The sequence below is a fragment of the Dendrobium catenatum genome, unplaced genomic scaffold (genome assembly GCF_001605985.2).
Source record: "Dendrobium catenatum unplaced genomic scaffold, ASM160598v2 fragScaff_scaffold_819, whole genome shotgun sequence".
Taxonomy (NCBI): Eukaryota; Viridiplantae; Streptophyta; class Magnoliopsida; order Asparagales; family Orchidaceae; genus Dendrobium; species Dendrobium catenatum.
The window spans coordinates 555,365-566,964 of NW_021319281.1; the positions used below are offsets into that span (position 1 = coordinate 555,365).

The 11,600-nt window shown below is 32.9% G+C and overlaps 1 protein-coding gene across 3 annotated transcripts in view; it reads right to left on the reverse strand.

The window, feature by feature from the left end:
- Positions 1–10,821, reverse strand: part of LOC110109818 (KRR1 small subunit processome component) — a 30,134-nt gene extending 19,313 nt beyond the window's left edge. For 2 of the 3 annotated variants that reach the window (XM_020841021.2, XM_028696699.1), the window contains exons 1-4: positions 10,308–10,821; positions 8,068–8,144; positions 7,723–7,833; positions 7,484–7,552 (exon numbers count right to left, since the gene is read on the reverse strand). In XM_020841021.2, coding sequence (XP_020696680.1) covers positions 7,484–7,552; positions 7,723–7,833; positions 8,068–8,144; positions 10,308–10,500 — 450 coding nt within the window. In that variant the 5' untranslated portion in view covers positions 10,501–10,821. Of the gene's footprint in view, positions 1–7,483; positions 7,553–7,722; positions 7,834–8,067; positions 8,158–10,307 lie in introns of all 3 variants that reach the window. The other variant, XM_028696700.1, reaches the window with a different exon arrangement.
- Positions 10,822–11,600: the final 779 nt, after the last annotated feature.

Consider the following 11,600-nt stretch of genomic DNA (forward strand, 5'->3'; position numbering starts at 1 on the left):
AATTTAAATATTTAATTAAATCAAATTAATAAAATTGATATATAATTGTTGCATCCAGGAACATTCCCGACAATAAAGAGATATATGGTTTAACGTCCTAACTTCATACAAAGATCCAGCACACACATAGAGGAATGCATCGGGCTTGCTGTGTGATAGAAAAGTACTACTCAAACTTAAGATAAAATTATATAAGATGGTGGCTAGACCTGCAATGTTTTTTATGGCGCAGAATGTTGGCCAATAAAAGAGAAGCATAATATTAAGTTTCAGTGTTGCAGAAATGAGGATGCTCAAGTGGATGAGCAGCTTTACTCTTAGAGACAAAATACAAAATGAGCATATACGTGAAAAGGTTGGAGTAGCTCAAGTGGTAGATAAGATTAGGAAGTCTCCTTAGATGGTTTGGTCACATAAAACGCCGACCTTCTGATGACCCGACTAGGAGAGCAGATGTTTTAAATTTAACTTATGTTAAGAAAGGTAAAGGTAAACCTAAAAAAACTTGGTTAGAAAATATTAGAAATGACCTTTCTTTATTAAATCTAAATTAGAATTTGACTTTTAATCGGACACAATGCAGAAAAAGGATTCATGTAGTCCCAATCCCATGTAGTGGGATAAAGGCTAGATGTTGTAGTTGTATAATATGGATAATTATCAACACATAAATTTTGCCAAGATGAAATTTATAAAGCATGCTAAAATCTTTTGGACCAATATCTTAACCAAAGAACTTAAGAGTGGTAGAAGCCAATGTACTTGAATTGTGATAAAATAACTTTTAATGGTCAAATGCTTTCCTGGGTTTCATGAAAAACATCTACGTAACCAACTATTAACCCTCAAACAAAAAAATATGCATATTACTGACTACATGAATATTAACAAGTCGTTCCTAATAAGGAAAAACTACACCGACCCTGATTGGCAACCAACCAATAAGTTTATCATTGGATTCTGACTTGAAAGTAAAGGTGAATGTGAGTTACACGATCCCTAAATTTTAAAATATACATTTCACTTTGTTATGATGAATGGGAAACAAACCAAAGTGATCCCCCCATTAAAACTTAAAAAATCATCATACTCAACTGGGTCTACTACTAGACCATCAGCCTAGTACTCACCAACTCAAAACTCCCCCTGAATCCAATAAAAAAGATAATCAATATTATTATTTGCTTTAAATGTCATAAAAAAAGGTCACATGCAGAACAAGTTTAATCCAATAAAGAAGTAGGTATCATTAAATTATGATAAAGCCTGATGATGAATGGAAGATGACCTTTTTGACACCAAATGGCCTATATGAATGTTGAGTTATGCCCTTCGGGTTGTCTAATCCACCTAATACTTTCATAAGATTGATGACTAAAATATTTGAACTATTCATAAGAAAGTTTTTTAGTGGTCTACTTTGATGATATTTTAATCTATAGCATAGATAAGAAGTCATATTTAGAGCATCTTCAACTTATTTTTAAAACCTTAAGAGCTAAAAAACTTTACATCAACCTAGAAAACTATTTCTTCCTTAAAAAAGAAAATTTCATATTCTTAAGGGCAGTTCATCATTTCAAAATCATGCTAAAGTCAAATCAATAATGGAGTGGCTAATACCAAAATAATTCTCCATTGTTAGAAGTTTTTTTATAGTCAAGACACATTTTATCAAAGATTTACTAAAACATTTAGTAATATTATGGCCCCAATCACAGGCCTCCTTAAAATGATAAGTTTTTATCAACTATTAATGCAGCCTAGATTAAAGTCATCATAAGCTCTTCACTTGTCATTCAATTGTCTGACTTTGCCAAGCCCTTTGAAGTCTCTTGTGAAGCCTTTGGGATCAGAATAGGTAGAGCGCTTAGTCAAAACAATTATCTCGAAACTTATTTTAGTCAAAAATTAAATGAGGCAAAGCAATATACTCCACTTATAATATAGAATTTTATATTATTATCCAATCCCTTGAACACTGAAGTATTACATAATTAATTGTCCTATTGACCATCATGCCCTTAAGTTTATCAACACTCAAAGAAAACTTAACCACAAACATATAAAATGGATTGAATTTCTACAAAACTATTCCATCATTTTGAAACATAATTCAAGTATGAAAAACAAAGCTACTAATATCTTATTGCAAGTCAATTTAGTCATCTCATTAAAATCACTAATCGATGGCTTTTAAAGAATAAAACATGACAATATCGCATGCCCTGATTTTCATCTTTTTTATCATGATAATATGAATAAATCTCTTATTCTAACTAGCCTCTTTTCTAATCTACATGACCATCTTTATCGAGAAAATAAAATTTGTATCCATAGCTCACCGTTTCGAGATTTTTTTATAACTGAACTTCATTCTGGGAGTATAACGGGACACATTAGTAAAGATAAAACAGTTAAATTGGTAGAATAAAAAATTTTTTGGCCGTCCCTAAAAAGAAATGTAGAACATATTATTATTTATTATCTCACTTATAAACATAACAAAACAATTAAGTAAAAATCTATCAAGTAAATTACTCTTCCAATACCTTATCGTCCTTGGGAGGACCTTTCCATATACTTCATTTTAGGTTTGTCAAGAACTAACAGGAATGATAATATTTTTTGTGGTTGCTGATAGGTTCTCTAAAATGACATATTTTTTATCCTAATAAAAAACTAATGATGCCTCCCACATAGCCAAACTTTTATTCAAGGAAATTGTTAAACTACATAAGTTACTTTCCACAATGATTTCAAACATGGATGTTAGATTTGCTTCATATACTATAGAAACAATTTTGAACACAATTAAAATTATCATCTAAATTTCACCCTCAAATAGACGACCAAATGGAAATTGTTAATAGAATATTAGACAACTTGCTATTGGCACTTGAGACTTACATCTTCCTACTTTTGAATTTGCTTATGATAACAATATTTCTAGAACGAAACAAAAAATACTATTTGAATATGTTTATGATTATAACTAAAAAAATCAATTGATCTGGCAAATATTCTTAATCATTCATTTTCAGATGCTGCATTCACATTTACATGATAATTCGCATGAACATGTAAAGCAGCAAATCCAAGTATTAATAAATATGCAAATACACTAAATTCTAAATGTTCTACTAAGGAATATAACGAAGATGACTATATCTTAATTATAATTTGCCTAGAGCATTACCCACCAAATATAATAAGCTTCATGCTAGGGCTTATGGCCCATTCAAAACTCTTAAAAAACTTAAATCAAATGCTAACTCCTTGAATTGCCTTCTGGCATGTAGATAAGTCATGTTTTAATATTGAGGATATACTATATTATAAGAAAATTATTAAGCCTCAAGATTTGCAAGATAACCTTATTACAAGACATACGACTCCAATTTTACAAGCTCCTCATACCTTACATGATGGGAACATCGGAGCTTGGAATCTATCAGAAATATGGTCGTCGATCGACGGCCACGATCGAGTCGGATGTATTTTTAAGTCGTATTATGTACTTGTCTTTTATTATTTTATGTTTGTATTTGCTTTTGTTATTTTCCGCTTTTACCCCTTACTTAAGGGAGATCATGTGTAAGCCCAAAGGGCATTGTCGTCTTTTATTTTTGAGTCCTTTGTATGAGGCTATATATAGCCCGTATGTTCTCTTTTCATGTTTAATGAATGAATGATTATTACTGAAATTCCAACTTTTGTGTCTCTTGGTGAGTTTATGAGTCTTAGAGAAGAGCCTAGGAGAGGCTAAACGCATTACCCAACAACCACCCTCGAGTGAGTTCTTGGTTCTCTAACCTATTTTCCCTTTCTTCTCTCTCTTGTACCTGTCAGCCAAAGACCACCACTAAGGCCCCACCGACCACCTCCAAGCCGCCAACTTCCCAACCAACCACTGGCCAAATAAAACCCCCATCCCCCAACTGAACCATCCCACCACATACCCGTCGGCCTCCTCCCGCCCCACTCAACTGCCAGACGGCCCACCCTAGCCCTTTCCCCCTCTTTTTCCTTATTTCTTAATATAGATTGAATATAATTACGACTAATTTTGAATTCAAATCCAAGTGATTTGAAATTCAAAATATTTTCTAAAATACAAAATCTATTTTAGGAAAGTCTTCAAATCTCATCCAAATCAATTTTTAATTGAATTGGATTTAATTTCTCTTCCCTAATTTAAGATTCCCAATTAAGCAAGCAATAAACACTTGCATTAAGCCCCACCCCTCTCTCTATACCGTCGGCCCACTTCTCACACACCTCCCTCTCTCCTCCCACTAATTCCCTCCCTCCCATTTAGGAATTAGATTTAAAATTCTAATTACCCAAATCCCTCCCAAACCAAATTTGAAATCAATTTCAGATTTTCGTAGGTTCTCCATCCCAAGTCTAAACTCTAATCTCCATGTGTGGCTCCTCTCCCTTGGCCAACCCTTCATCCCTCTTTCCACTTGGATTCTTGAGAAAAAGAATTTCGCCACATCAACTTCACGCTTTTGGAAACCATCGGCGAGCAACTTGCCAACGTCCAGTGGCAAATTGTTTCCGGACAACGTCGATGGTCGAACCCCGCCAGGGGCAGCGCCCCCTTGGACCCCTGGCAGACCGGTATATTGTTGTATTCATCATCTTTAGTAATAGTTGTTAGTGTTAGTCTGCTTATTCAACAGTGCATGTTTTGTATACGTTTTCTTAATGTAGAATAAGTGAAGCATTTGGGAAAGATGCAGTTTGAGTTGAACTATATTTCATGTTGTCTTATTATTGGGATATTTTGATTTCACTTCATATCTTGTGCATTTTTATGTTTTATATATTATTTACTCATTAGTATATACAAAATTTATCATTTTATATTTACGCAAGTTTTTTATTTTGAGGCTTATGCCTCAAAACACCTTGAGACTTACGCCTCGCCTCAGGAATGAAAAACGCCTCAACATCAGATTACGCAATTTTAAACATTGGTTGTGCTGACCTTTTAACTAGGTTTGGATAAATCTGGACTTCCCTATTTAGACGTTGATCTGTTGTTGTTTTTTGGGTTGTTGCTTTTTGGCCTTGGTTCCTTTTCCTGTTGTTGTTTCTGATTTTGGCCTATGCTTCCATGTTTTCTTGTGGTTTATTTGCTTTGCTCTATTATTAGTGGTTTTTCTTTACCTATAGATACCTTTGATTTTCTTGAGGTTGGTGGCATTGTATCTGTTGTTGTTGTCTCCAGGTGGTTTTGTTCTTTGTTTTATGATCTTATGTGGTCCGTTTATTTGAAGTATGCTTTCCTTCCCTCCTGGGAGGTTCTGTTGTTTTTTATTGCTATGCTTTTATCTGGATCTATCTATTTTTGCATTGTTGGTGTTATCTTCTATGGAAGGGATTTTTTGTTGCTAGGATGGGGATTAATGTTGTGGTTGGTTTGGAGGCTGCTCTTTCCTTTTCCTTCTATCTTTTGCATGTTGTTGGTTTTGATTCTGGGGTCTACAATCTTAATTTTTCCTTAGTTAATGCTAATCCGTCCCGTCAATTCTCTCTTTATGCTCATCAAGCCCGGTTGGTTCAATTTTGGTTGCTAGAATTAGCTTTCTCGTCCATTTCTGTGTTGGGCTAATTGTACTTTGGGTTTTGGTTATTTTTCTGTTGTTGTTGTCCTCAATTGGGTCTGGATTTCATTTATATTTAAGGGGTTTCTGGCCTCTGTTCTGGGGGCTCTATTGGTTATGTTAATATTGCAATTCTCTGCATTTGGTTATTTCTTCCCATGTGGCTTTTTTCTCTATTGAAGGGGCTGGTGGTTGCTATTATGGGGGGTTTTGTTGGTTATGTTCTTGATGCAGGGGTTAATATGTTCCCTTATCAATTTGCCTGCTATTAGTTTTGAGTTTGGGGTCTGTAGGTTGTTTCCTTCCTCTGTTGTTGTTAATCTTGCCCGTCTGGTTATGCTGAAAGTTCTTAATCAATTGATGTTGTGGCAATTTCTGACCTGCTATTAGGTTGGTTGTTATCTAATTACTATGGTGTTTTATTATACCACTTTGGATCTTTGTCACTTCCTTTTGCAGGTTCCTTTTGATGCAAGTAATTGCTGCACTTTAGCTTGTTGCAGGTTCTCCATTTTTTGCAGGATGATTGTGCTGAAAGCTTTATTAAGGATCTCCTGTTTTTGGATGTTGGCTCCTGGCCACTCTAGATTTTTCTTAGATTTTTTTATTTACCTGTACTTAGAAGGGATCGTTAGCTCTTAGGTTTTATTTGCTTTTTGATGTTGTTCTTCTTAGCATTAGTGAGCTTTTGATCTCTTTTAAGGACTTGTAATTATTATTTATATTAATGAGTAGGACTGTTAGTGAGAAATAATAATAATAATAATAATAAATCCTTCCATCACCATCCTAAGGGGACACCTATTAAGTTGTTGCCTTCATCATAAAGATCCTATAAATCTTACATCAATTATACCTCACTAAACTAGTTCTTTCTCTTTTTAACTTATTCTATCTATCTCCTCATTTATTTTTCCAATTACCTAGCTATTTAATATATTTCTATTCAAATTATTTCTATATCAAGCCAATATCTTGAACCATTGAGACATCCATACTACCATGCAGCATCATCAAACCTTTCAATCCACCTCTATTCAAGAAAAGAGGCAGCTCCTGCATAGAGTGGTAGTAAAATCAGCCTGTCTAGATCATCTACATAGTGTGGCAGCAGAATGAAAGTTCTTAGTGTCCTTACTTATTAACAACTCGATATGATATGTAGAAACTTGATTTAAAAGCTTCAAATTGCACCATTTATTTGAGGTTAGTATGATTTCTTTAATCTCTACATTTATTGTTATAAATAAATTACCCTCAATCATTTAAAATCTAATGCAATAGATCCATTAATCGAAAAAATCATTAAAAGAAGATTCTGATTTATTGCAAGATCCTTTCTTTGCCAAATTAATCTTCAAATATGGGTGATTGCATCACGTACAACTCTATTAGTAGTAGTATAAGGATATAGCAACAACAACATCATGTCTTTATTTCCACTACATGAAGATTAGCAATATATGAATAAAAAAATTGTGATATTGATACCTTCAACATAAGAAACTGTTAAAATTCTATCAAAGATCAAAACTTGATTAGCCATTATGTTTACGTAACATTCAAGTTCATATTAATAACCCCTTTAACGTGCATGACAGTTGAATATGTATAATCATCAAGATGCCTTTAATGTCAAGACAAGCATATGTTGATTATAAGTTTTTACTAATATAATGAAGTTTCTAAAAAACATGCTGAAATAGTTATACATTTCTTATGCACAAAAAAAGGAATTGAAAAAAAATGAATTAAATGTACTAATTAGAAAGAGCAAATCAAATTTTCACAATGAACATATCAAAAATACTGAGAAATGAGGAAGTTGCATCATAAGAATTTCAAAAACAAGATGAATAATGTACCTTGTTTCTTACAAGGTTTCCAATCTTTATGATGTCACAGTTCATTTCATCATTCAATATCTTTATTGCCTGCAATAATAGCATTTTGGTTTTAACTCTAAAGTGCATAGATAGATTTAAGTGGTTAGCATACAATAGCAAAAAAGAATTATAACATGCCAAGTAAAAAATTTGTGAGCAACAGGCTAATAAAAATATATGTAGTCTTGATGAAATGCAAATTTGAATAAGGAATATGCCTGAGGTGCAGGAACACTTCGTGATAAAAGCTTAAGAAGATCCCTAGCTTTGACAATGATGTATGGATCCCTAGTCTTCCGAGTTGTTGATACAGTCATGGATCCCTCAACCTTAATAAAAACAGTTTAAAATGGAACATCAGATAACAAGAGTTCTATAAAATTGCGATGGTATTTAGCTTTACCAGATGTTCTGCAAAAGAAACATTACTTCAAAGAAATTTTAAATACATGAAACTGAATGAAATGGAACTAGATGACAACATCAAAATTAACTACAAAAATTGTAAATACTAATAAGAAGAAACAAAAATAGGCCTTCAAATTAAAAACTATGCTACTTACCAAATTGAGCTCGCATGCAATACCATGCTCTTTCAATGCACGTTTAACAATGGGCCATGCTTCTTGCAAGTATTTCTCTGAAAAAAGAGACTAAAAGATAATCTTAGATATAATTTTGTCAAAACCAAATTCTAGATTACAGTGGCGCAGCCGTACAACATAATTATTTAACATAAAAAATACAAATAAGCTTAGAAATTACACCTTCTTGCTCTAAATTGGTTCCGCATGCCCTTCATTGCATTAAATTACCCAAAAAATCATGACAGTGGAAATAAAAACTCTTATTTCAGTAAACAATCCAATAAAAATGAGGGTGAATCATAATTTCATTTTTTAGCAACTTCAGAGACCACATAAACCATTGCAGAGGTTCACAAAATGCTTTTTTCCATCTACATACTAAGTATTCCTTGCTTCTATAACTTTTGGAACTCTAACATGATAGGAAATCAAAAAATCAGTATGCTGTCAAATGTTAAAATTTCCTCTTAGAAGTACATTATAGTGGCATCCCCATAATTCTCCATATAGGATTATCAACAATTCACTGTAAAAATCTTAATAAGACTAATGTTGACTAGAAAGTAGCATGAAAAGCTCATGAGAAGCTACAGAACTCTGACTGCACAAACTTCACTGAGGCTTGTGCTATAAAATAGTAAATTGAATTCGCAGGATTAAAGTAATCTTTAATTGAATAAAAAGGTCCACTCCATTAATTACTAAGTAAAATAATTTAACAGGTACAACACCTCCAATATGCAGAACAACCTGCAAAGTATCATAGATTAGCAGGGTTGCATGGATAGGATTGATCAACAACAGGACATTTAAATATGAAGTAAATTCTAAATTGTTGCTACAGTCAACTAGAAGACTCCACTCAAACTTAAAGAGCATGAAGCTGGAAAAATTAACTTCGGAAGTCAAACAATTTCTTTTTGTAGTGCTTAGGATTAAGACATCCAATACTCTACGAGCAAATACAATCAATGAACTAAATTTTACTGCCCGCAAGATCTAGAGTTATGCATAAATCCTAATGGCAACTCATAAAACATCAAATTTACTTATTACATCGCATAGCTCAATGAGATTAAAGAACAAGCACTTGCAAGATGATGGAAAACACTTTTATAGGTTAATGAGAAAATAATGGTGATTTGTACTAATAGTTTTTCAACTTCAGATTACTATAATCCTTTTAGTAAACAAAAATAATATAAGTCCAAATGTTTTAAACTCATGCAATTAGGAGGAATGATTAAAATCAAAGATGAAAGGGTTGCTTGGTTGCAAGGAGAATTAACACAATTAGGACTTAGTAAATCCTGTAAATCTGGATTTAATAAATCCTAAAAACTATTTTGCATTTTTTTAAGGAATTAGGATTTAAATGAATATGAAATTTAACCAGGAACCTAACCTATTATGAATCATTAATTTTATCTAATTAGATGAACTAATTATTATATTATTTATGAAATCAATAATTAATAAATGATCAATCATTTATCCATAAAAGTATCAATTAATCTATAACTAACTGCATTAATTTAAGCTATCATAATAATAATAATAATAATAAATTAATGATCATACAAATTAAATTCACCATTTCCTCAGTGCCCTTTTTTTCTCTCTCGCATTTCTTTTTTGGCACTCACTCATCATCAACTCGCTCACTCACTCTCCTTCTCTCTCTCACGAAGCAGCCAGCTCCTTTGATCTCTTACTCTAGAGCACAAATCCATGAGCAGAAGCTTATAGGTAATGCCTTTTTTCATCGTCCCACATGGCTCTCACACTCAATCTCCACACATAACTGAAGTCACAAAGCATTCCTTCCTAAACCCACCGTAGTCATTCGTGTACCCCATCTCTTGGGCCAAGAGGGAGAGGAGTGGATCGGGAGAGAGCTGAAATCCATATCTCCAGGATTGACCAAGTCTAGGATTTATACCACAATGGGAGGAAAACGAGATTTCACTTAACAATAAAATGTAATAACCACAAAAACCGCTTAGCAATTTTTGAATTAAATCTTTCTTAAATCATGCTCAAAACCTACTACCAAACAGGCCCACCTAAGCAATTAAGTAAATGACACCAAAACTAGTAATCCATCAACGACCACTTCAATAGAAAAATACTGGATCAAGTACCCAAAATTGCACCAGGAAAACAAAAGATAGATGTTTTGTCTCCAACAAAATAACTGAGAGTAGTATTTTTACCTCTGTACTGTGGGAAGAGGGTGGAAAAGGAGCTAACTTCAAGCATCCCAGTCTCGTTCCACGATGGATCGAACTTCTCAACCTTCCAGTGATCGATATTAGGGTCCTCATCCCAAGGCTTCGGCTTGTCATGCTTTCCCTTGTGTTTCTTCCCCTTCTTCTCTACGTCAAGGCTATCGCCGCCGCCGTCCATTACAGAACAAGGATGGTATTTTGTGGAATCAAAAACTTTTTCTTCCGCTTCGTAGCTGTTTGTCGAGCAGCAGTCCTCTCTCTTCTCGATCTTATTCCCAGTTTTAGAGAAAGGGAGAAGAAGAGGTCATCACAGCAGCAGGCTTCTCTATTCCTTATCTTATTCTCCGTCGCCGCTTGTCTCATCAACTGCACTTCTCATTAGCAAGCCGCGGGCACTGTCGATTCCTTCCCCCAGCGACTCCCGTGGCTACGCCCTGACCTATTTTTTAACGTCGAGGGTTTCGGTAATTCCGGTAGTAGGAAGAGGAGAAGGCGAGGCGGGATTTGGCTGTGTTAGGGTAACTTTATTATTTTATTTTCAATTTTTTCTAAATGTTATTAATATTTATAATTATTATCATTAATAAATAATTAATTAAAAATCTATTTTTAAATTAATTAGTGTTTATATATTAAATATATAATGATATTTACAAATTAAGAATTATTTTTAATATATAATTATGTTATTAGCTTAATATTAAATATTTTGGATAGCATAATAATTAATAAAATTATGTGCTCAGTAATTTAAATTATAGTAATATATATTTAAATTAATTAGCATTTTTTAAAAATATAATTATGTTTAGTAAAATAACAAGTTAATTCTTAATTAAAAAATAAAGTAATAAATGATTACAAGATCTTGTTTATGTACGTGCCAAAGAAGTGCTAAAGAATGTTTAATCATGTTTTTTTTTTTTTTTATAATATATGCTAAGAATTATGTTGCTATGGAATTAGTTAGTCTTTCAAGGATATTAAAGTATAATATACACATGTTGATTTTTTTGCTAAGATTATACGACGAGGTCAATGAGTGCCTACCTTCAATATAACATAGGTTACACCGATACTTCTACTTTGAAGGTTAAAAATTGACTTATAAATAAAACATATTGACTATCAATGAGTCAATTGACTTCAAAGATTTTTTAGAGGTCAATATAATATTTAATACGCACATTGAATTTTTTTAGTGGTCAATATAACTCATCTAAATCTATTGATTGAGAGCTTTGACTAACAACTAAAAGATCTTAAGTTTGAATCTTA